This window comes from Epinephelus fuscoguttatus, linkage group LG3, assembly GCF_011397635.1.
Source record: "Epinephelus fuscoguttatus linkage group LG3, E.fuscoguttatus.final_Chr_v1".
In the NCBI taxonomy this organism is placed as follows: Eukaryota; Metazoa; Chordata; class Actinopteri; order Perciformes; family Serranidae; genus Epinephelus; species Epinephelus fuscoguttatus.
Window position 1 is genome coordinate 43,781,111 of NC_064754.1, and position 26,625 is coordinate 43,807,735.

Consider the following 26,625-nt stretch of genomic DNA (forward strand, 5'->3'; position numbering starts at 1 on the left):
AGAACTGAATACAACAAAATATAGATAACTGATGTTTTGGGGGTTCTTCTGTTGTATATAATTGTAGTGTTGTACATTAATTTTGGAATTCACTGGTCCACAGATGATTTGTCATTTGTGCTGGACATGTAAAGGTTCTTTGTCCTTCAAACAAAAGACAGCCATTTGGGACTCATCTCCTCAGGATCATTTTTTCCTTTTTGGGGAATGGTTCCCCACGAGGTGATTAAATGTAAATTAAGTCACATTATTTAACATAACTCATAATTACTATTAATAATTATTTCCGATAGCCATTGTTATACTTTAATTGGAGATCTGTTATGAGGTCAGGCCCGTGTTGAGGCTTAGTTCCAACAATGGTCCCCCTTTGGTGAGGCACATATCCCAACATTAGTATATACATTTCTATATACTCAAGCTCAGGCAACAAACCAGGCTTATATAGTAGTGTTCTGGTAAATGGAAGTTAATGATAAGAGGGTTGAAGTCAGAAAGTAATAGGAGAAATAATCTAAGGTGATGGTAAAGCATTTAAAATCACTGCAGCCGCTGCCAAAACCAACGAGACAGCCTTGGTGAAAGTATGAGTAATTTGTTGAAGTGTGTTCACAGTCGTCCTCATGCAGCCAACCTTCAGGAATCATAAAGAAGCAGTATATAAAGTAATGAAGGCTGCATTCCTTAATTTAAATAAAATTAGCAAGACTACTTTTAAGAGCAAATCAAACATTCTGATAGTTTTCCATCATGATATATTGTTATATCTTCATTATATGTGTTGAACATGTTTTGTAATCTCTTGTGAATTTTCCCTACACAGACTGTTGTTATGTAAGTGGTGAGGCACTCTGCCATTCTGTCCATACTGCTGCAGTTTCCACCTACGGCCACCAGAGGCTGATAAAGCTGCTAGATCCCCCCATTGATCTGTAAGTACCGGGTGTAGTGAGGGGACAGTTCACCTCCAGGTCAGGGTAGCTGAGGACCACGAGCTGGGCACAGGCGTTCACGTCATCCCCTTTGATGAAGGAGAGGTCCACTCCTCCGACTCTCTCCAGGCCTGAGAAGTCTGGATTCGTCTGCCAGTCCTCAGTGTCCTCCTCCACCACCTGCTGCCTGAGATGAGCCTGCTCGCTGCACAGAGGACAGACTCCTGAGTCTAACGATGCAATCACAGGACACACACAGGGACAAACACTCAAACTAATCCAAATGTCAAATCTGGACACAAGAGTGGCCACTGTTATCACTCAGTGACTGACGTGTTTCATTATATGGGGAGAGATCGGTTCACTTGGTAATAATTTAAGAAGTATTTTCAGTTATGAGTAGTTGAGACGCATTAAACACAGATGTTTTTTAGAGTTTCTATTCTATGATTACACATACACAAGTTGGTTGTTTTATGGCTGACTGTGATATTTCATTCTACACTAGAATAGCATTCCTGGCTCCACACCATAATGTAGAATTATAATATTTGTTAAAAGAATATATTTTGTGATTTCGCTAAATAGTCAGGAAATGTTACAGGGTTGGCTTGGTGGCTTTCTTAGGTGGGTGGGGTTGTGCTGGGAAAGGCCCTGATGTCACACTACAGACTCGGGCTGTTCTTAAAACGTGCCATGTCAGAAAATATTGAGAAATGTTCATCATAACAGTGCCCCACATGACTTATTCAAATAGCTTGTTTTATCTGAGCAACAGTTCAAAACTTACATGTCTCATATTAAGGGAACAGTGTGCTGGATTTAGGGAGATTTAATGACATCTCATGGTGAGGACTGCAGATTGCAACCAGTTGAAACATCTCCAGATTAGAATTCCTTCCGTGTTTTTACTTGGAGTCAAATTATCTGCAGATGTCTCTTCCTCTCTAAAACAAACAGCCCAGGTAATTTAAACTAGTAAAAATATTGAATTAAGCAGTTTCATGTTACAAATCAGTGTTTCTCGGACGCCGCAAATGGGCTGCTAGCCCAGCACCTGCTAAAGTGTGCTTACCTATCTTTTCTGATAACTTAATGTGCTCAGGTTATTTCTGATCCAGAGATTTTAACCAAGAGCCTAATTATTCTCAGTAGGGATGCACCAAAATGAAAATTTGTGGAAGAAGCCTAAGCCGAATAATATTAAACGCTTGGCCGAATATCGAGGACCGAATACTGAATGCCGGTTTTTAGTTTTTCATTAGTTTTTGCAGATGAACCCCCTCCAGATTAATGTGGTCACGGTACCAAAATTGGGACCAACGGTACGATACCAGTGAAAGTATCATGGTTCTGAGTAGCATCACGATACCACAGCAGGAATGAGTCAGATGTGCCTTTTGTCATTTATAAAAAGATAAATCACTTTTCTATAATACATCAATGATATTTCAATGGAATAAATTTGTTAAATAAATTAATTTGTTTTTTATCTTTTCCCCAATTTGCACAATTGCACAAGTTCTGCTCCTCTAATATGTGTAGGTGGTGGTTATAAGAACAAGATCTGGGTTGAGACAACCCATGGCCTTCTCCTCTACAGCATGTAAACACGCACTTTTCCTCAGCTGGACTTTTACAGTTCCACAGACAACTAACACACACACACACACACTATAAAAATCTATGGTTGTTGGTGGCTCAAGCCCAGAGCTGCTGGGACAAGAGTCACAACAATGGGACACTGAAGTGCAGCAACAGCTGTCAACATCTTATGGAATATTTTGTTTTGTTTCACCAGGCTAATACTTCAGGTCAGTTATGATAACGTGTCTACACTGTTGTAAATGAGTTCCAGTGACATCAGCTGGACTGTAAAGTGTACTGTGTATAGCTGAGGTACAGACACAGAAGAACAGCACACTGACCTCTCCCACTGTTTGACAACATCGTCTGCAGGAGGAGCGGACATCTCTATCAGCCTGCTGAGGAGGACGCGAACAACTATAGACCGTCTTTGAATAAGTAAAAGCAGCTGACAGAAGCAACGTGAGCACAAGCTTCTCTGTCCCTGTTTTGCTTCCGTGTATTGACGTTACTTCGAGGGCGGGGCTTACAACTAGCGTCAGTGTGGGTTTTAAGCGAGTATATCCTGCCATCTAGTGGAAAAAGGGTGAATTACACTGATAGAAAACTGTTGTATGCATGCATTTCATTTTTCTGATAATGCTGACACTCAAGGGCGGATCATGAGAGAATGGGCCCCTGAGCACAGACATGCAAAGGGCCCCACCACCTTTCCTATATGAGAGCAAGACACACAGACTTTGAGCTGGTTTTGCCTCTTTTTGTAGTTGTTGTTTTTTTGCTTCTCTTTGTAGTAACCAGCATGTTTTTGTCTCTTTGTGGTATTTTTGTGTGTCCTTGAGGTTGTTGTGTTTCTTCAAAATTGTTTTGTATCTCTTGGGGATATATTTGTGTCTTTTTATCATTTTGTTTCTCTTTGTTGTCACTTAGTAATTCTTTGTAGACCCTTTGTGTCTCTTTAAGTCATTTTGTGACACTTTGAGGTATATTTGCATCTTTTTTCTCTCTCTCTCTCTTTTTAGTCATTCTGTGTCTCTTTGTAGCTCCTTTGCATCTCTTTTTAGATGTTGTGTGTCTCTTTTCAGTCATTTTGTGTCTCTTTAAGGTATATTACACATCCAGGGCACTCCCGGTTTGAACTGTTGCCCTCAGGCAGGAGATATAGGACAATTAAGACCAGAACAAACTGGTTCAAGAACAGTTTTTATCCCAGGGCAATAATCACACGGAATGACAAATTGCACTAATGAATGCACATGTATGATTTTGTTGCTGCTGTTAAGGGCATGTGCAATGGGGGAACATCAAGCGAATGTGAACATCCTATTATAGCTCCATTCTTATAGTTTTTAAATTATGGTTACTGTTTCTTTTTTAACATAGCTTTTTCTGATGTCTTTTACACTACAGAGAATACACTTTTCAATTTTGTTGTTATGAAAATGACAATGACAATAAAGTACCTATCTATCTATCTATCTATCTATCTTTGCACCTTTTTGGGTCATTTTATGACTAGTAGTAGTTCCTTTGCATATCTTTGTGGCCATTTTGTGTCTCTTTATTACTTACTAGATCTGTGACAAGCCTGTCACTGTTTCACATTGGTAAGTAGGGGAAAAAAAATGTATGATGATGAGCATAGCAGAGGTTGAGAGAGAACAGGCCGACTGATCTAATACCAACATGTCCAGAGATGACAGCAATTTTAAGGAGGAGAGAAAGTCTATTAAGACTCCCAAATCTGATCAAGTGGACTGATGCGGACAAATGAAACCTGTTTGAGCTGGTGTCACCCTGCTAGTCTAATGGTCAAGGTGCATACGTCATTGCCAGTTATTTATCCGACATTTCACACATCCTAATTACACTATTAAATACAGGCAAAAAAAATCTGGAAAACATTTCTGTGAAATATGGTGTACCTCAGGGCCCTGTTCTTAGTCCTGTTCTTCTTTTTATTTGACCCTTTTGTGAAGTCAGAATTAATTCCTACTGCCACATGGATGATACACTGTTATATGTGCATGTGAAGGTGGATAATCACACCAGTATTACGAATTTAGAGCCTGGCCTGACTGCTCCTTGCTGTGTCTAAATTCTGAAAAGAAGTGAAGTGCTAGCTCATTGGCCCTGCTCCACAGACATTTTAATAAGACAACAGTATTTCTTCAAAACCATGTGATTTCACAATGTTTGACTGCCAAGAATCTTAGTGTTACTTTTGATCCTTCTCTATCCTTTGATCTACATCTCAGGAAGTCAACAACACTGCTTTTCCCACCTACATACACTAAGACTGGCAGCAGAACTGACAGTACCTAAGGGGGAAATATGAGTCTGAAAATCAGCGACTTGCAGTAAGGACATTTTGGTTGGTAGGAACAGATTAGTTTGGGGTTTTTTTCATCATTATTGAAGTGATGCAGCAAACATAAATCCCATTTGTATATTCTCATTAACAAGTCATGAAAAGTGAATACAGCGACACTGATTATGAAATGTCGGGAAACACCCCAACACAATATCAGCAATTTAAGTGCAAGTTTGGAAGTCAGAGTCTCAGTTAATTAGAAGTTAACTGTGTGGGTCTAGGTCAAAGAAACAAGGAAAAATAAATAAATAAATAAATGTGACACGTGCGTTTTTTTTCTCATTTCTCATAATTCAAGTTTAATGTTTTCAAAAAATGTAAAGGCGCCATATTCTCATTAATCCAAACATGTACTTTTTACATAATTCCTCACATCAAGGTAAAGAGAAGATATGCAACAATGTCAGAGAAGGAAGCAGAAAGACAGATAAATGTGTTGAACAGTCAAGACAAACAGTTATAGCCCTCATTTGTCAATGAGATCTTGATGTGTGCATGCTGTAAGAGCTAAAGTCAGAGAGGCAAGAGACAGCAGACCATGGACATTTTCTGGTATGTGGTAAATGAGATGGAAATGAAACAAAAACATATAATCTGAGAACACTTCTTTATGCCTATGGCTTCAATCAAGGTCCACTCTGCTTTCTTAGATATACACAGTGAATAAAGCAAAACAGCAACACTGGAGTGTACAAGTGACAAAGAGTTGATAGAGAGAAAGAGAAACAAATGGAACTATAAGAGTAGTTTGGTCTGGGACTGATGATTCATCATCAGTCCAACTGTTGAAGAAATGGAAAGTGAGCTTGCTGAAGGAATAACCAGGTGAAGGAAAGTTAGCCATCTGATTCTAGACATGCTTCAGAAAGTGAGAAGAGGCCTAGTAAAGAAAACACAGCTGCCGTGAGGGGCAGAGGGAGTGTTAACACACATTTTACAGGCATATCTTTTATCCCCACTATTTCTAACATTCATTCTTATACACCATCATACATACTCTTAATAGCCCACAGTCTGAGGAGGTCCTTTTTCTCAGTAAAGCATTTTATGTTATTGCAGTTAATGACAAATAGTTACCACAAGTTAACCCTTGACCTTTCATTAATTATTAAAAAATCATGCAGTTTCATGTATCAAAAGCAAAACTGGCAGGGCCAGCTTTTGTACAAGTCTATTCCCACAGAAGGAGAAAGACTGTGTCTTATCCACATTTGTTTCTTCTTTTGCTGTCAGCTGCACTTTGTAACAATGGCAATAGCACAAGAATGACTCTTGGCATCAGTGATCGTTTCTGCCCTCTACAGGGAGTCAGAGCTACGTGAAGTCATCGACACTAATCAACCAGATAAAACTGTTGCATGGATGTGTTGCATTTAGAAATGTTCATTCAGATCACAATCGCTCATCTATTACAGTGGTGACCTTGAAAAAAGCAGTTTCTAAGTGATGCTTACAAAGGCTAAAATGGTATTTATTGACACATGACTCTTAAAAATGGCTATATCTTAATCTTTAAATAATACATCTGTAAACCCAATCACCATGTGAGCATGCAGTAACACACCACACTGCTTCACCCTATCAAGTACTCATCTCCAAAAAAAGACAGTAACAAACTCCAACCAACACTTACACATGTACAGTATCAATATGTTGTCTACTGGCGCACCGTCAAATGATAATCATAAACATTCATCCGTAATGCACACTGAAATCTACATCACTCTGAAAAATAAGTCATGAATGATGACGGTTCGGCCCAGTTACATCACAACCCTCCAAATTCAGGCATTTCATTAGCTGGTGAGCACCAGCCAATCAGTAGCACATTCACAAATCAGTGACAAGGCATCTCCTTTACAACTTGATTTTGACCCGAGTTCCTCAATTGTGCAGACGTTGGAAGAAAGCAAACTAACTGTCATTTTGAGGAAAAAAAAAAGTGCTCAGGAGAAAATCTGAGTTATTTTTGTTTCTCTCCTGACAGAATGGTAAACGGAGACTAGAAGTGGCGCCAAGGAACTTTGTTGTTTACTGGCTCAGTTTGCCCGTCTGTCTGCCTGTACACAACTTACAACAAAAAAAAAACTCATCTGCAATCAGCACCCATGATCGTCCACATACATCTTAATGATAAATAAAAATATTTCACACAGTAGAAAGTCAAACTCGTGTTATTGCTTCTAGCGGATTTAGTTCGCCAAGAGTCAGACCCAGGTCAAATATTCAAATGCTTGTCAAGGTGTGATAAAGCCCTCGAGAGGTGGAGGGGTGGGGTTTGCCACATAAGACAATAAAATGAATGACAGAAAGCTCACACAGCCTCTGGAAAATATGTGAATGTTATTTTCCCGTCAACTGGCAGCTTTGCTGACATTATCTGCACTGTCGTGATTCAGTAAGCTCCACCCACTCCGTAGTTCCATGTCGATTTAAAAACAAATTATCTGCAGGTAATCTTTGACCCAGGTCCAGTTCAGAGTTCACCCTGCCCACCCACACTTGACCTATAAACAATTCACCAGATTGAACAATCCTCTCTGGTAATATGGCAAACACTATAAATTTTTGCATGTAATTAAACATCCATATGTGCATTTGTGTTGGTGTTTGTACGTAACAGCACATCCAGTTTTTCAGAGAGTGCACGTGAATGAGGTATGCATCGTCTCAGTACTGTATATGTAGATGTAAATGCATATATGTAACAGCGCCTCCAGTGTCTTCATCCGGTCCCATAGCTCCAAGGATGAGGATATTGCTTTTTGCAGCTTCTGGTGCCACAAAGGCACCGCAATTCACCTCCTGACCTTTAACCTCTCCACACAAACAAACATTCGCTAATGTTCTGATTCAAACTGCTGCCCGGCAGAGATGCCAGGCACAAAAAAATATATGACCTTTGTGCAAAAATCAGCCCTTTAAATTGTGTACACAGTCTGTTTTTATCTTTTTGCCTCAGATATTTTTTTTATTCTTTGTCTTCTGTTTGTGCAAGCATGCTTCAGTTCCCAAGAGACTGGCTGTGCAATAGGAACAGAGTTCAAAGACGACAAGGAAGGGCAGAAGGAGAGTTGGCTTCGGTGTTGATGGGAAGGGTAGTGGGGGTTGGGGGGTGGGGGACTGTGGGGATTGATGTCCTCAGCTCCCAGTTTCTACCTAGAGATCATGGAGCTGGACTGTGATTGGCTGGAGGAGGTGGTGGCGGCGCTGAGCTGAGAGAAGCCGCTGTGGCTCGACTCCAGGCTGGTCATCGAACCCCTGATGTAAAAGACAGAGGACATGTGAGCGGACACAAACTTCACACTATTCAGCTCACTTCACATGTATGCAACAGCAGTCTGCCACTGACTAACTGAATGCAATCTGTGTGCACGACTCGTGCTCATGATGCAGAACCATGCAGCCAGATCAAACCTACAGGGGGGGGAGATTAATTCACTCTGTGTGGCACACCACAGCCAGGCTTTGCCATAGACTGCAACAGACAACAGTGTATCAGGTAGAGAGGTTAAAGTGTGCTTGTTTCAGTGAAGTATTTTACTGTGGAGGCAGTTAAAGGGGAACTACGTCTATTTTCAAAATTCTTACATGTTATTCATATGGTCTAAGACAGTCCAAAAATATTAATAAACATGAATAACTCTTCCAAATCCAAAACTGGAGTGCTAAAACTCAAATTTGTGATGTCATCAGGTACAAAGTCTGGAGCTCATTCTATAAACGATAAATTGTAACAGATGTTGTAAATGACAGTGAGAGCACCCAGGCCAATGTTCTGAGTATATGGGAACATTACACTACACTAGTATAAAGCTCATTGGCATATGAAGCAGAAAGCACACATTCTATGGGTCCCATTCATTGTCTATAGGGCAGCTCAACACTTTATACCGTACAATAGTGATACTCAATGTATGGCCCATGGGCCAGGATGCCAGGTGGCCCACCAATTTTCTACTATCAGCAATTATCAGAATTGGCCATCATGCTTTTTCTTACTTTGCACAATGAATGAATATTAGATACATTGAACAGTATTGTATTTCATGTCTCCATCTGCTGGTGGGCCATCATGATAAGAGTAAGCATGCATGGGGCGTCGGTGGCTTAGTGGTAGAGCAGGCGCCCCATGTACAAGGCTGTTGCCACAGCGGCCTGGGTTCGACTCTGGCCTGTGGCCCTTTGCTGCATGTCTCTCCCTCTCTCTCCCCCCCGTTTTCACACTTCACTATCCTATCAATTAAAGGCAAAAAATGCCCATAAAAATATCTTTAAAAAAAAAAAAAAAAAAAAAAAAAAGTATGCATGCATAATATAATGTTTATTCCACTATAGAGGAGACTTGGTGATCACTGGATGTTGGTATCGGTTATCGGCCAAAGAAGTTGTTTGTGTTGGCATATCGGATATCAGCAAAAAAAAAAAAATGCTGTGCATCCCCACTGATGAATATTATCAGTGTTTTTCTTTATTAACTGGCCCCTGGTCTTTCATTTCATAAAAGTGGCTCTTGGGCATAGCAAGTTGGGTATCCCTGCCCTATGACATCACAACTTTGAGTTTCACTTCTCTGGTTTCTGGCTTTGAGAGAGAGTAGCTCGTGTTCACAAATATTGGTTGAACTTCACTAGGCCATGGAAATAACATATTGACGTTATTAATCTAGGTGGTGTTTTCCTTTAAGGTGTTTTGTTGAGGGCAGAAGCAAACCCACTCTGTCTCTATACAAAACCAAATAGTGTTATGGCTTCCTGCCTACGGCACAGTATGAAGCATTTTGTTCTTTTTCGTGTCTTTTTTACATTCACTTTACAAAAATAATTAAATGGGACATCTTGATATGTTTTTATCGATGTAGAATGTAGGCTGCTTGGTGTTTGCTTGGATCAAAGAGTCAGTTTAACAACATGTATATTTTGGCACTACAGTCTTTAAAGGCCCATGTCTATAATGTATCACACACACCTACATAATGCATGACAACACATGAAAATGCATTAGGATGTTTTGTATCAAGCATTTAAGGACATACAGATATAAACAGAATAAGGAAAGGTTAAGTATGACAATTTCTCACAGGAATTTTCCTCATTTTGCATTAAAGGCTTTTAAAAGAATAGTGAACGTGAGATATTGGGCCCACTGATGCTTATAACTGAGTTCTGACAGTCTGTCACTTTTTTTTTTATTTTTGAAAAACAAACAAACGTCAGGTCAAATCAGCTCTCACTAACCTTAACTAAAATTAATTCCATGACTGACTTTTGGCCTGAGCTCAGCGTCTGTACTCAGCCAGACTGTTTGAGGTAAAAGTATCACTGTGCATTATGAATGCTTGGCATGTGTTATAGGTTGTTTCGCAGGTACATTACAGACATGGGAAAAGAAAGGGTTAGCTAAATTTCATATTCATTTTCGATATTTTCACAATCTCAACCAGACATATCAAATATTAGCAAAACATCATGTCAAATGCTACTCTAATGAGTTAGATGGCGATCTCAAGTCTGATCAAAGGTCAAAGTAAAAACAGCAGGTGCACTGAGAGCAAAGTGAGAATCAGTAAGTTGGTAGTACAAATTAATGAGTGAAGAAAAACAAGTACAAATGCAAGGAAATGTCTCTGTAAGTAAGTAGGTATACTGTACAACTGCATGTGTTGGTGTACATTGTGTAGCTGCACATTTGGATGTCCAGCAGTGGAGCACAAGTGGGCTGAACTTAACCCAGCCTACGATTTCTGATACTGTTAGTCATGCAGGCAGGGGAACTAATGCCAGCAGGTGGCTAGTAAGCCTGTAGTCTCAGTGCAAGGATTCTTTAGTGTGAACAAAGCAGGAACATCCAGTTAGCAAAATGCTAACTACAGCCATAAGCAAGAAAAGATGCAAACAAGCATCTCTTTGCTGCATCAGAAGCATGACTGCCATGGAAGAGGGGGGGCGTTCAAAATAGCAGCAATGACAATGAGCTAGTGCTAAAAAAAAAAGGGGCAAACACTGAGCCACTTACAAACTCTGCACATCACAGCAAGCCGTTCTTCACAGGAAGAAGATAGAGCAGGAAGAGGAGAGGGTTGTGAGCGATAAAACAGGAGCGGATTGGACAGAAAAAGCTGGATTAAAGAAGTTTCTAAAGGAGGGAAGCATCACCATTTCAAATCTCTGGGCCTAGAAAACTCATGATGCTCTTGAGTCTCTTCATAGTGTCATTTTAGCAACATGACAGATCTTAATTCATTCAAATAATAAATGTCATACGTGGCACTATGTGGTAGGTTGTAGAGGGGGGAAACTGAAAGAAGGAAGGAGTAAAAAATGAGCAGTAATAAAGGAATAATGTCTGAAATTAAAACTATCACAACATCATGGTAAAACACCTTAAAACAGCAAAAATATGGACACATACACTTCATGTATCAAGGACACAACGGTATGTCTTGGTCTTCACACTCAGTTACTAACCTGAAGTCTTCAGAGCCCAAAACCTCAGTGTAGTACATGACTTTGCACTTGTGCGAGGAGACCTGCAGGGTGGCCAGTACATCGTCCACTCGGGGCAGGTTGGTTGCAGAGCATGCTGGCATGTTGTGGAACTTCCACTGGAGGATGTAGAAACCTGGCCAACGTGTAATGTGGGAGCCCTGAGGAGAAGACACATTAATAGTAAAGACACCGTCAATGACTGACAAGCAGCAAACCATAAAATACATTTAAACTAGAATAACTGTTTGCAGCTGTATGCCTCCGCACACCAGTCAAGTTGCAGTTAAAGATTACATCCATGTCTGTGAAAATATGGTTGCTTCACACACATCTTCCCATCTTCATCTATACAATCAGCACAGTTTCAAAAAAAGAGTCACCAATTCAGTATCTAACTTTCTCCCCTTCTGTTCTGAGATGATGTTGAGTAATGGCCAGAAAAAGTGTTTTTGCAGAAAATTATCATGTCACAGTGAAGCTGACCTTTGACCTTTTGGATATAAAACGTCATCACTTCATTATTTTATCCTATTAGACATTTGTGTAAAATTTTGTCATAAGCAGAATATAAAATCTTAAGTTGTAGCCAAAAACATGTTTTGAGAGGTCACAGTGACCTTGACCTTTGATCTTCGACTGTCAAATTCTAATCACTTCATTCTTGTGTCCAAGTCGACGTTTGTGCCAAATTTGAGGAAATTTCTTTAAGGCCTTCTTGAGATATTGCATTCACAAAATGAAATTGGATTGCATTTGGAGGATGCATGTCACAGTGACCTTGACCTTTGACCACCAAATTCTAATCAGTGCATTGTTGAGTCTAAGTGGATGTTTGTGCCAAATTTTAAGAAATTTTCTCAAGGTATTCTTGAGATATTGCGTTCATGAGAATAAGACAGACCTATGGTCACAGTGACTTGACATTTGACCACCAAAATCTAATCACATCCTAACTGACAAGTGGACGTTTGTGCAGAATTTTTGAAAAATTCCCTGCAAGATGTTGCTGAAATACAGTGTTCGCAAGTATAAGATAAATGAGGTCACTATAATCTTGACATTTGACCACCAAAATCTAATCATTTCATCATTTCAAGTTCAAGTGAAAATTTGGGCAAAATTTGAAGAAATTCCCTAAAGGCATTCTTGAGATATTGTGTTCATGAGAATGAGATGGAAAGACATACAAACATACATACAGACATACATGCATAATTAGGTCTTTATGCCTCCGGCTACGGCTATCTCCAGTGAGTAGGCAAATAAACAAAAGGTGGGACTATTATGCATCAGTTCACAATCGTGGAACCTCACCTGCACACTCTCGCCCTCCTTGCAGATCAGCGGGGACTCCACCATGCTGTAATCTTGCCCTAGTGTCCATGACTTGTCGATAAGCTGGACGTTGTTGCCTACTGGGGAGGTGATGCCGTGGGCTCCAAGGGGGTCTTTACGTGGAGGCTGAGGGGCCCGTTTGGAGTGGTAGATGTTGAAAACCACATCGCCTTTGCACATGTCAAAGTCCCAGGTGATGACTGAGGAAGCATCGATGATCTCAATCAGAAGCTGGTTGGGGGCGGGGAGGGGAAAAGAGGGGGGAAGGGGGAGAAACACAAGAAATAAACTAAAGTACAGCAAAACATTTGACCTCTCTCTCTTTAGTTCTTATTTCTACATACATAAATCCTTTCCTGGTTACAAGAATAATGCCAGCGCAATATGTCTGTAAACCTGTCCATTCATAACAGTAGTATATGAGTTAAACATCATAGTATTGTATTCATTTTATGTTGCTTCAAATTTAAGTGCCAGCTAAATGTGCAAAATTAAATGCACTGACAGTGACAAGGAGCAACGAGAGAAAAAGTGAACATCTGTATGTGAGGTAATGAGCTCATCAGCATGAAATCATAACCATTTCCAGAGGGGTGATTATGTAATGTGATTAACTCTATGTCACTGCATACAGATTATGTTTCAAAGACATGTCACATTTGTACATCTGAATTCAAAGTCAATTACTACAAACAACCACTAGATGGCAGGCCTTTCAACAAAGCTTTCATCAGCGACATCAGGCAGCTCTCTGCTGTCCTGCCCCACATATTCATTTAAATCACCACCACAGGCGTTTAATCTTTTCTTCTCACTTTGGTGCTCTATGTTGAGCCTCACCTCATGTGGAGCTCCCTTGAAGATGCTGGCACTTTGGTAGATTGTCTCGGTCCACAAGCGGACATCTTCGTTCTCGAGCTCCTCAGCTGTGCGGTACATCGACTTGGGAACCAGGCCACCCTCTGGTACCTCACACTGCAGAGCATGCGCACAAAAAAAAACACGCACATAGAAGTGGGTCAGCAAAGGAGATCTCAATGTGGGTGGCCTCCAGTTCATTCTCAGAATTAAATCAAATTCTCAAATGATAAGCTAAGAGTTTCAGTTGTCATCAGACATCAGACACTCACCATACACTCTCCTGCTAGGAAGTCAGGGATGATCTCCTTGTCTATGTAGTCTACCAGCCCTCCAGGACCTTGGTAGTCATTGCCTGCATATATGAGGAACTTCTTGCGGGTGTTTTCATCAATGAATGGACTCACCTGAGGGCAGAGACAGATGTGGATATGTTTTTGGTTGTATCCCAGTTATTTATTTCATGGCAAAATGTTTGACAGCAATAATAAGAAGAAAGCAGAATGTATGTGCTTGGTGTGGTTTGTGAATTTTCAGTCTTTTGTATGGTTTGTTTAGTGCTGTTCTAATGTGCTGGAATATATGGATATTTATGATGTCTCCATTTATAAATTTGAGGGTGGACCACACATTAGAAACTCCTTACAAATCCACATAAACTGGTACTGTTTATGGTACTGGTACAAGACTATTTGAGTACTGAGTGCCCCCTCCTGGTTCTCACCAGTGTCCAGAGGACAGGGAAAACCCTGGGAGCTCTTAAGATAAGCAGCCGTCCCAGAGTCTCTGGGTAGTTGGCCTCCACAACCTCAATGATCCTCAGCAGCGCCTTGACTCCTGGTCGCCACAGGTGACGCATGTTCAGCCCCTCCAGATCTACCAAACACGTCCAACAGCTACAGAGAGGAGAGAGAGAGAGAGAGAGAGAGAGAGAGAGAGAGAAAGGGAGAGAGAGAGAGGGGATTAAAGAGTGGATAAACGCACACCACAAACACACACTCACATACAACTGGGCCACAGCCTCTTTCCGACCACTTAGCACCTGTCACCGTGAAGTGAGACTTTAGTGGTGAAGGCAATGCTTGCTAATTCTGGACCCGCCCCCCCCCCCCCCCCCCCCCCCCCCCATTCACATCCTCCCTATCCCTCTATCTATCCTGGCTGAGGGCTGTGACGTGACAGCCATTCATAGCTCACATGCCTCTTAGGCCAGCCACCTCCTCCTGTTTGAGAGGGCTGACAAATGACAGATTCCATCTCCGTTTCCTCCCTCTCACTCTCTCCTCTGCCATCTGAATCAGTGCACTCGAGTAGCCTCGTGCATTCTTTCCATTTTTGGGGACATACTTCTCCTCCAGACTCACTCATCACTGAATCCCACAAACTTGCTGCTACTTGGTAGTCACAAAAATAAAGTTCTTTCATCTTTTCCATTAAACTAATCCTGCGTTTCTATTAATCTACATGCACATTTAAAGATACTGAGAAACTCTGAATTGATCTTTGGCTGCAATTTACAATTAATTTCATCATCAATTTTGATACAGATTAATTTTTTTATTCATTGCTGTTGATTAATTATCAGGACATCAGGTGTGGTGAACTCTGTCCTCTGTCAAATAGTGTATACAGCATTTTACTCCTATTCCAATTTAGTATTCTTTATGGCGTTCTAGTGATCTCAGACTTCCCTGCACATTTTGTATGAGCATGTGGCAAAATAGAGAAAAATAACCATTATTAAATCCCAGGGCCCAGGGGTCTCCAGATTACTTGTTTTGTCACACTAACAGTCCAAAAATGGACCTCATTTCTCATTTTAACATACAAACCAGTGAAAAGTGAGAGTGTAATCATCTTACCAAAGGGTTCACGTGTAAATCATGAGAAGTTATTATCTTGCCTATCACAGCGTAGGATTGACAGGGTGTTGATAAATGCAGCGACTAAAAACAATTTAAATATCCTGCTGCAATATATTCTGGGTTTATAGGCCTCACCTTTATAGTTTACGACATGGAGAGACATAATACAGCCAAGAAGAGAACCTTCTCTGAGCTAGAAATATCCACTTAACCCAACTAGCTCTATCTGGCATACTCTGGCATCAAAGGAAGTCGGGGAAAAAACGCAGTATGGAAAGAAATTACTGCTTCGATCAACAGCGTTGCAGGGACAGTCAATCTCAAGGGTGGAATTTTCTAATTTATACATCCATGATATGTATCAACCGGCATAGCAGGTGGTGGAGGAGACACAGACACACCACCTATGTCCCAACCAGACTCCAGTAAATACGTAATAACCCATAGGCTACTAGTGTTTTAATATTTTCACTTCTGCAGGGTTTATTTATTTCTCTTTGATAATGTTTCATGTTTAATGATCTAAACATGCTTTGGTTTGTCAGTGTTTAAAAAAAGGAAAAGAAAAAAAAAAGAAACTTTTTAATAGAGCCAGGCACGAGCATAGTTCAGCCTTCCGTCAGCCTGGAGCCAGTCCCATAGTACCAGGCAGCTGCCTGCTGTGATAGAGAGCACATGTCCATGTGGTGGCTTTACATTGTGAAGTGATTATTGTGGCTGCAAATACTCAGATGCCAGTCAGAATTTGGTCTCATAACAATTCCCAGACTCAGCCAGATTTACTGTGCTTTTACCACCAGTCCACGATGACCCAAACTTGTGAACACAAGCTGAGACCAGACGTTAGATTTGATCGTAGCCTCCGCTCACGCCCACATTGATAAAAAGCTTTAAGTGGAAATGACACCCAGTTTTCTGTCATATGGTCATTTCATAAATGAGGGCCACTGAGTTTACAAAGATTTTTAACAGAGAAAAGCAGCAAATTTACAGATCTGAGAAGGTGGAACTAGAGACTGTTTTGCTTAACAAGATTAACTGATTATGACATTTTTCATTGACCTATTAAATAGATTATGTTTTTCAGCTCTACATTGATCTTTGCTGAAGGTTTACCTGATGGGTCGACCAAACACCTTGGTGTTCTCCTCACAGCGTCTCAGACCCTCCTCATTGATAGACAGCACCTGAAAACACACAACATGACCTCAGCTGTCTCACACCTGTAACTTGAGCTTACAGTGAACGCAACATTATAAATAAGCAGACTATTTATATATGTGCTGTAGTGTATACATCCTGGTGTTAATTCACTTGTCAGGACATGCCAGTGTACATTAATTCCCGAACCTGTAATCCAACTACCAACTGCCTGACCTGTAATCTTATTGACCTACACTGATACACACTGAGACACGCAAACTTGAAGTGTGTTACTTACATGTCTGAGCAGAGACTCCTCTCCGAGAGCACGGACCAGCCCTTTGGTGTCCATCTGGCCCAGCCTCAGGATGTACAGAGGACGTCCATCTAGAGGAGTAAACAAAATATTTACATGAGCCATCACATGATTTACATTCTACAAGGCTTCATGTTACATGGAAAGGTCTGCGTAGTTTGTGTTGTGTTGTGTTGTGTTGTGTAAGACAATAAGTGACCGCATACACAGAAATGCTTTCATGTTTTGTCTCTGTTGGTCCCATGCAAATAGTTGTGGAAAGACTGAAATGAGAAAATCAAGTGTTGACTGATGTGGGAACATGTGTCATTTCAATTTGATTTACATTGTCAACGGTCACCCTCTGTCCTTAACAAGGAATCCACAGCATGCATCTAAATGAAGAATGTGACTGTGTGTGAGTGTGTGTAAGCTGTTTGGGTAACCTAGTAGTGCTGACAAGTTGGCCTCATGTTAAATTCACATGAAAGGCTGAAGGTTGTGGGTTGCTGAGAATGACTTTAGTGCATGTGGTGTGTGTAACTTGAGTCTACAGGGGCCTGTTTACACCTGGTATTAGCATGCGTTACGGTGATCCTAACACAAGTGGACAGCTGAGACCCATCGCTGTTCATGCCTGTGTCTACAGACCACGCGTCTCCAGCTGACAACTTATGTTCAGATTTCGTTACTGTCTACTCCACTTATGCTAGAAGGTCAAAAGGCGCAACACACAATTATTATGTCCACACTCTGGCTAGCATGCATACTAGTTATGTTAGCGGTTGTATCAGTACAGCTAGTGATAGCGCTTTCAGCATCATATTGCTTCCATATAGCCATGATGCCACCCTTTTCCCAACTCACTGTAAAATGGGCAAGTCATTGAGTCTCAATGGTCTTTTCCAATTGTTGATTAAAGTGAAAGGAGTTAGCCCTGAAGTTAGCGAGCAAAGTTAACCTTCAATTGGAACCTGACCATGCTCCCTTATGGTGGACTGTTTAAGCGGCCCATCTGTTCTCATTAAAGTGACAAGCTCAGCCATTACTAAAGTGTTTAGTATTGTTGATAGTGCTTTGTATTTATTCAGGTTTACATATTTAAGTACTTTAAACTGTTAAGAGTTAATATATTGTTCAATTTAAAGTTCAAAATTTTCCTTTGCAGTTTTAAAAAAAAGTTGTTTTTCGTCCTTGACCACTGTTATGCGTGCTTTTGTTTAAAAAAAGTATCTGTTCAAGCAACAGTACCATTTTCAAAATATTATTTTTAGCACCAGTATAGAAAAAACCCAAATGATACCTAGCCCTAGTAAACACGCCATAAAAAGTGGAGAATTGAGATCTTCCTCTAGTTATCTCCAAGTATAGCCATCTCTGACACAGCCTGCATAAATCACAAGCGCTCTTTCACTGCCATGGGTGTGCACACGGAAGAATAAGTTTTAATGTGTAACTGTCTTTGAGTATGGCTGTAGATGTGAGCATTTTTTGTTTCTTCCTTAAGACGACTGCACAAACTGGTTCCCTCTGTCAGGTCCTACCTCTGTCATGGTGGTGCCAGCCCCCGGTGTAGTAGTCCTGAAGGACCTGTGGTGAGGTCCAGGTCTCCAGTAGGTAGTCAACCTGGTGCTGCTTCCTCCAGGTCAGTGACTGGCAAAGAATCTCCCGTGCCTTATCCATGTTGAAGTCCCTGGCACGCAAGAAACGCAGTATGTGCTCGTCCTTGGGGATCTGGATTGTAAGGGGAGAGCGTTAAACTGCACTCAATTTGTAAAAAAAAAAACATAAATTGAACAACAGAACAAAAGCTTTCATGACTTTAACAACACTGCCAATGTCATTATCAACTGGCTAATTCAAATAGACCATTGGTATTGCAGCAAAGAGTAGGTCAGTTAGCCATATTATTGTGTGAAAAGTAACTGGTAACTGTCAACTGTAAAAACACGATTCAAATAAAATGTCAACATACCTAAAAATAGCTATTCTGATTTCTTCCATCATTACAAAGGATGTTCAACAATTACCTTTCCCTTGTGCGTCTCCTGCAGCCATTTGCGAAGTCTGATCAGGCAACTCTCTTGCAGGGGGGTCAGGTCGCCTAGGTAACGCTTGATATAGTCTGCATCCAACTTATCTGCAACACAAAATTATACCACCTCCGATTAACACCATTCAGTCAAACATTTCAGTGTAAAATAATATGTGGTGCACAGCTTTAATGATACAAAAACCCCAGAATATGTTGTCATGTCTGTCTCAATTCAAGACTTACTTTCAAATGTGAATGACCTCTATGACAAAACAATGAGGCACTGGCTTCATTGCTTTTCTTCTCTGTATTCTGCTGTCATTTTAACAGTGCAACTGAAGTGCTAATACAAAGATTTTCCCTATTTAACACAATACATTCAAAGAGGACTGGCTCTTTTTTTCCAGTCATCTGCAGGAACAGACCTTCAGGTGTCCCCGCCAAGATCTCTGTTAGGCTATCTGCCTGAAGTGCGCTGCTGTCCTGCTTAGCGTCCTGAGAAGTGCTGTCCTTGTTGTCAGAGGGCAGCGGGATAGAAACGGCGGGCGTGACCGTGAGTTTGGGGAGGACAGGTGGGCTGGTGGAGAGGCTGGTTGGTCTGGGAAGAGGCAGGGGATGGGAGGAGGGAGTCCAACGAGGTACATGGGTGATCCCTTCATCTTGGAGCTCCTTAAGGTAGAATTCTATGATTTCTTTTCCCTGTGAGGAACACAAGTGAAGAAATGACTTTTGGCAAAAATAGCAGAAGAGGCTAGGAATTCAAAAATTTAGATTTAGGTGAGGTATTTGGCATGCAGACCAATAATACTCATGATACTATAACTTCATATGTACTTTATGCAAACCAAGAACAGCTCAGGCTCTGCATATTCATTAGTACTTTCAACTGAAGAGTCTGGTAATACAAATTGAGAGAGATAATATAAAGAATACATTCAACATTGCCCACGTCCAACCTAAAAGAAAGCAAATGACTCACTGGGTCCACAGCAAAAGACCCCTGTCCACTCAAACAGATTATATAAGCTTATTTATGCAATACAGCATGAGACAGAGTGACTGACTAACTCATGCTCCTAAAACACCAAACAACAGATTGATATCAGTTCTGCATGATTAGTACATTACAGCAACTTCTCATCTGTAGTAAATGTTTCTATGTACACACAGAAAGTACACAGGAAACATGTACATGTAATGATTACGTGTAACGAACACACACACACACACACACACACACACACACACACACACACACACACACACACCTTTTTGATACTGCTGGCGTACTGCTTCATAGCAATCTTTTCCACAGTACTCTCAAAGCCGAAGAAGGACTTGATGTCCAGGCTGGCAGTCTGCTCAAAACACGTCCAGTCCTCATTCTCCGGGTGAACCTGAACCAACATACACAAACACATACTGTATATTACACTATATACCCATGCAGAAACAAGATGACCAGGTTACTATGGTAACCACACACCCAGCTTCAGTCGATGATGACGCACGCACCAAGCAATTTTCACACTGTGCACTGTGTGTAGGCGTGTGTGTCAGTCTGTCCATGTAATATTAGCCAGCATTTTACAAAAATATACAAGGACATACATGTTTCTGGTGTGTTGTTAAAAAGAACAGAGTCTATTTTAGACAAAACTGAAGGAAGACATCAACACTAGCTGATCAGTATCAGCAAGTAACACAAAGCACAATTACTTTCCATCTATTTCTTATCGCATTCCAGCAAAGGATCAGTATCTAGCTGATCTGGGCATATTTTTATAGATTGGCATGATCAGCTAAAATAATGATAGACAAAGTTCGATCCTTTCTTTACTGAAGTCCCCTTTGTTTTGTCACCTCAGCCTGCCAGTAATACAGCTGAGTCTTAAAATGGAGTAAAAATTAGAGAGCGTGAATGTATAAAATTATTCACACAGGTGATTAACTCTGTTAACCCCGTCTGACACTCGAGCTGGCAAAATACACAAGTTCACTAAACTCTGATGGTAACACATCTGTTATCTCTCCTGTCTTAAATTATTAGCAAAGAGCAGGGTACAAAACATTCAGATGGCAGCTTTTCAGTTTAAGCTTGCTCTGATCCTCACTTTTGCTGGTTAAAATGACAAACAAAGCTGTGGCAGATCATATCAGTGTTGTTAGTAAACATTAAACTCCATGAGTGGCTTGATGGCAGGCCAACATTAAACTAAGTTGGCTGTATTGGGTTTGTGCGCTCTCTGCAGCTGGTGACTACTCTGTCAAAGATGGTTTATAGCAGGGGTAGGCAAACTGTGGCTCCAGAGCTGCATGCAGCTCTTAGGTCGCTTTCCAGTGGCTCCCTGTGGCATTCATTCATTCTTCATTTGTCATTGTTGTAGGCTTAGTATAGAGATTCCTACATTCTCCAATTGTAAAAATGTGTTGCCGACACACTAAATAAAAACAAAATTTTAACATTTCATCAACTAAGATGTAAATTATGCATCTATAACCTGGTGCCTTTTCTTCTAAATTTTGCAAAACCTCAATAGCAGTGGCTATTCTTAAGTTTCCCAAGGTAGGCTAGCTATGGATCCCATATCTGAAAAAAGGAAAACTCTCGGAGGAAAAGAGTGAATTTTATAGTTATGGACAGATGTGTTTACTTTCAACACTGGTGCTGCAAAGTTAAAGTACCAAATAACCATAATAGCCCACCGCAGAGCAGCCACCTTGAGGTAAAACATGTTAATGAGTGCTCATCTCCATCTGGTAGTATGTTGATAGGCTAATTTAGACACAATAATAAGGCTAAAATCTGCTTTGTGGCTCCAGAGACTTTTTTTTTAGGGTCAAAAGTGGCTCTTGATAGTAAAGCTTGCCGACCCCTGGTTTATGGGGTAGAATAATCATTGCTCTATAACTCCACTGTGAGTTTTTTTGTAGCAACAGATTGATAGGTCTTGTCATCAGCATATCACTTCATATCAGTTTCAATTAGGGGGTCGCATTCCCAGTCAAACTTTTATTCATATTATATCAATAATTAAGCTTAACAACTTCGATGTTTTATATCAAGACTTCAATATTTGGACCAAGCCATTTGTGACAAATAATGTGCCCCAAATTTAGAATGCTACAATGTGTTTCAATGTGTCAGTTAATATTTAATCAGCATTTAGTTAAATATCTGATCGGACACCCCTAATATTTCAACAAATAGTTTCAATTCATTTTGATTCAAGCTGCAACATCATTAAATTTAGAAATAAGTCAAGAGTTTAAAGTTTTCTGAAGGCACTGTGCTAGTAGCTTCATTACCCTTGGCTACCAAAATATTTCAGCTTTAGCCAGGTCCATTAGCTCAGTCTAATTGAGCTGTCCATCCTAATTACTGTTAGCACAGTATGCTAATGCACACAACAAGAACCTCTGTACGGCCTTGGACCTAAAATTAGTACTATAGTTGGTTGGAGGCTAATACAATGTGCTTGACCTCATTAACTCAGAGCACATCCATTCATGAATGGGCAGATCTGAAGTCAGAGTAAAGCATGCAGCACATAGAAGTGCGGGCAGTAGAAAAAGGAAGACATGCTGGTTTCAGATCAGTACTTGAGACCGTTCAGCCAGAATTTGAGCGGACTGAATAATTCACACAGGGAGACAGGCTGAGAGAGCCAGCAACATGCTTAGTGCAAGTCTAAACATGGCTTTCTGTGCAGGGAAGCAGAGAAGAGATTAGAGGAGACACAAACATTAACATGGGTGTGCTGGCAGCAGCTTGCCGTTCAGCAGCTGAACAACAGCTTTACAGAATGTGTGTGTGTTTGCTCATTTGTCTGTGAGAATATAGATGTGTGGTTCTTTATAAATCAATGGGCTGAGCATGCCATAAAAACTGCTCTCTCTGGGTCCATCTGTAAAACAAATATTTGCACTTGAGTGCTATAAGCTGCTTTTGAACAATAGTCTGCACTAATTGACGGTGGGGTATGTATGCTACTGACCGAATAGCAGCACGTCTCATGGATGATGACCCTGTTGGAGAAGGTCTCATTGTGGGACTCGATGTGAAGTGTCCTCTCCTTTCGGTTCAGCGTGTTTTTCTGGATGAAGTAGACATAGTCCACACCCGCAATCTGCAAACCACAACAACTCATATTACAAGAAAATACATTGACATGGGACGCCAAAATCGAAGGACAGCTTAATAAACTACTGTACAAAGAGTTAAAAATAAACACACTCAAATTATTAAACTGTTGAGATAAAAATAAAAACTTGTCAACTCAAGAAAAACTATTTAATTCTCTCCGGCAGTGATAAAGAGTTGGTAGAAAATCACAATAACCACAGTGCGCTGCTTTAGATGCACATAAGCTGACAATCTGATCTGCAACATACCCTTTTGAGCAGGCGCGGGGCGTCAACATCCAGGGCACAGCGTCGCTCAACCTTGTTGATGGAACCGTCTTCATTGGTCTCCTCTTCTACCACGTCGCTCGCCACAAACATGGGAATTAGGTGACAGGTAGGGAACCGGCGCTCATAGGCCTGAAATAAGGAGGGGGAACAGAACTGTCAGCTAACGCTGTGATTTTTTTTAATCTGGAAAGACCTCTTTCAAGTTTCAACCTTGTGAATGAAGTAGGAGGAAAAGAAAATAGGTTCACAGTAGCTTACAAAATATTACCAGCAAAGCAAGTTTTTTTTTAACTTAAAGGAGCAGTGTAAAATATTTAAGGAGATTTAGTGGCATCTAGTGGTGAGGACTGCAGATTGCAACCAACTGAAACTTCACTAGACTAGGATTCCTTCAGTGTTTATGGTTCAGGAGATTTTTAATCACGGGCTGAATTATCCGCAGAAGTCTCTTCCTCAAAACAAACAGACCAGGTGAGTTAAACCACTAAAAACACTGAAAAAAGCAGTTTCACATTACAAATCAGGGTTTCACTTAACTTCTACGCAGTTTGACACATTGCAAACAGGCCACTCGCTCAGTGCCTGCAACGTATGCTTACATTTTTTATCTGATAAATGAATGTGTGTTTACCTTATTATCTTAAGAGGGTTTTTTTTCCAGAAGCTGAATTATCAACAAGGGTCTCTTCCTCTCCAAAACAGACTCGCAAAAAACTAGCAAAAACACTGAATAAAGCAGTTATAAATCAGTGTTCCTCTGATGCTGTTTGGCATGTCAGAGCTGGGCCATTAGTCTAGCAACTGCTAATGTGTGCTTTTTTTCCTAAAATGACTTCAGATCCAGACGTTCAGGAGGTTTTTACTGAGAGACAGAGGTATCTTCCTCTCCAAAACAAACCAACCAGCTAATTTAAACCGGTACAAACACAGAATAAAACAGTTTCACGTTAAAAATCATTGTTTTTCCAATGCTGCTCATCAACGCAAAAATGTGAATGGACCGCCAGTGTTTGGTTTGTCTGTTCTGGGCAACTGTAGTAACATGGCAGTGCAATATAGTGATCTCGGTAGACAAGGATCTGCTCCCTATGTTATCAAAACACTGCCATTCTTATTTTCAGGTAATATACACTTAAGAAAACCTACTATACTTATTGCATTATATTCTTTTTTGCTGATATATCACCTTCATTCCTACACAACAAACCTTAACAGCTTGGCTGAAAACCAGACTATTTGGCTGGTAACAAACATACGACTGCTCATGTCTTATTTCAGTGTTAAAACTATACACTTTCAAATTTAAGGAATTTATGCAGGGAGTTAACTTTTTTAAGCTGCTTCCTAAACATTATGTTCTTGTGTACTGCTCTGGGACAACAGCTGGAAAAGATCTTATTTAAAAAAAAGCTATGCTGATGTTGATTTTAATAAATACACTTGAAAGACAAAGGATAAATTAATCTTACAAAAATACCACACAGCTACAAATCTTGGAATGCCAGCTTACATAAAAGTAATTAAAAAAAAAAAAAAATTCACGTATTCTGTAGCAATGCAGGTACTGAGCCAAGAAGGGCTGAAGAATCTGAATAGGTGGGCAGAGAACAGTTGATTGCAGTAAACAAGTGAGAGGCCAAGCAAAAGCTCCTTCAACTTTGCATGGTCCCAAACGTGGTAACTCAAGCCTCAGCAAAGAATGGCCCAGACTCAAATAAAGCACTTTTTAATTCTTTTACAAAAGAGGCCTCAGTACACAATAAGAGCCACTGTGCCCAAGGTCACACCGCACCACAGCAGCCATTCCTTCCTTGTGTTTATCACAACTGTCCTTCCATCTCAGATCTGATTGCCGTGGTTGTAAAACTGGAAAGTCTCTAAACACCAAACTAGACTGAAAAGTCAACAGCACACTGAGTGATGGTCATGATATTGTGTGCTGGAGACGGCCAAGTTAGTCATAACACTGAGCTGGTCTGAGACTCCTGCGTCATCTATCCTTACTGCAAAAACCAACAGGATATTTCCTCATTTTTAACAACTCTCAATTCTGAAACTTAGGTATCCAGGATATGAATGAACGAATATATCTATGAGTGCACGTGTGAGAACAATGGTGGTTAAAAAAAGGAACAGGGAAGCAAAGACAGACATCAAGAATGTGGGGAATGTGTCAGTGCCAATCTACCACTTCATCATCGAGGACATACCCAGAAACTAAAGCTGTTTGGTTTCCACAGTGCACTTTAACCATTATTAATTTACAAAACGTACAATGTAGTTTTCTAAAGAGATTAATATTATGCAGATTACACATTATCATGTGATATTATATGTCGAATATTTACAGACTATGTAATATTTATAAGATGTCATCCTTGATCATTATGAATAGGCTTGCACCGATGTAGTGCTCGGAATCGGTTTTCACGTGATCGGCCATGACCTGCAACCGGTCGGTCAGTCTAAAATGTGCCGCTTTAAAACGCCAGTCAAATTCCTGGTGCGCCGCATGATTGACTGATTGTGACATCAGCAGCGCACACACACGCACATGTGCAACTCACGGCTCGGGCGATGTGAGGAAGGGGACCTCAGGGACACACTGGTTTGGGAAGGACAACTATGGAGTAAATGATTCCGGCCAGAGATTCAGGGTCGAGAGGATACTTTAATTTTCAATGCAGGAAGTTCACAACAAGTGTGTAGCCTATGTGTGTGGTTCTGAAATAAACAAAAGGAAAAATAGCTTTACACTCAATTCTTACAGATATGGCTTCTCACCTTTATCATTCATGCACACACCTCAAAAGAGAGAAGGAGAAAGTTGTTAATTGTCCATGTTAAACTTAACTGCAGAGATAGAAGATAGAAAATATTGCAATCTTGTGTGCTGTGGTTTGATAAAAATGAAATCGGAATTGGCCGTCCAAACACTCTGCAAATCGGAAATTGGGATCGGCCCAAAAAATTGCAATCATTGGTTCAATTTGCAGGGAACTATGAGGTATTTGGATTGCCCCATACAGTATGCCTGGTGATAAGACAAGAGTCGGGACAGACTAAAAGGCAAAGACTGCTGAGTTGGAGTCAGCTGAGTCCTGCTGATAAAGGAGCTGTGTTCTGTGGCACACAGGACAACCAATGTCTTTTAGCAACTGTGAAAACCATGATAATAGAAATCACTGTGACAGAAGATGGAGCTTAAAATTCAACCTAGCTGAACAAAAACTGATGTTAGATATCTGAACTACCACTAACTATCCACTTGTATCAATGGGGCTGTCAATATACAGG

General features: G+C 40.6%; 2 protein-coding genes across 2 annotated transcripts in view; both read right to left on the reverse strand.

Moving 5' to 3' along the window:
* The window catches only part of LOC125886488 (endonuclease V-like), a 113,071-nt gene extending 110,065 nt beyond the window's left edge, over nt 1–3,006 (reverse strand). Inside the window, exons 1-2 of the mRNA XM_049572735.1 lie at nt 2,861–3,006; nt 966–1,137 (exon numbers count right to left, since the gene is read on the reverse strand). Coding sequence (XP_049428692.1) covers nt 966–1,137; nt 2,861–2,904 — 216 coding nt within the window. The 5' untranslated portion in view covers nt 2,905–3,006. The remainder of the gene's footprint in view (nt 1–965; nt 1,138–2,860) is intronic.
* Nucleotides 3,007–5,169: 2,163 nt separating this feature from the next.
* si:dkey-237i9.1 (SEC14-like protein 1) overlaps nt 5,170–26,625 on the reverse strand; it is a 47,988-nt gene continuing 26,532 nt past the window's right edge. Inside the window, exons 3-16 of the mRNA XM_049571095.1 lie at nt 23,308–23,457; nt 22,911–23,042; nt 20,181–20,309; nt 19,338–19,611; nt 18,908–19,017; nt 18,422–18,611; nt 16,881–16,969; nt 16,556–16,626; nt 14,299–14,470; nt 13,847–13,981; nt 13,557–13,691; nt 12,696–12,947; nt 11,361–11,539; nt 5,170–8,154 (exon numbers count right to left, since the gene is read on the reverse strand). Coding sequence (XP_049427052.1) covers nt 8,049–8,154; nt 11,361–11,539; nt 12,696–12,947; nt 13,557–13,691; nt 13,847–13,981; nt 14,299–14,470; nt 16,556–16,626; nt 16,881–16,969; nt 18,422–18,611; nt 18,908–19,017; nt 19,338–19,611; nt 20,181–20,309; nt 22,911–23,042; nt 23,308–23,457 — 2,124 coding nt within the window. The 3' untranslated portion in view covers nt 5,170–8,048. The remainder of the gene's footprint in view (nt 8,155–11,360; nt 11,540–12,695; nt 12,948–13,556; nt 13,692–13,846; nt 13,982–14,298; nt 14,471–16,555; nt 16,627–16,880; nt 16,970–18,421; nt 18,612–18,907; nt 19,018–19,337; nt 19,612–20,180; nt 20,310–22,910; nt 23,043–23,307; nt 23,458–26,625) is intronic.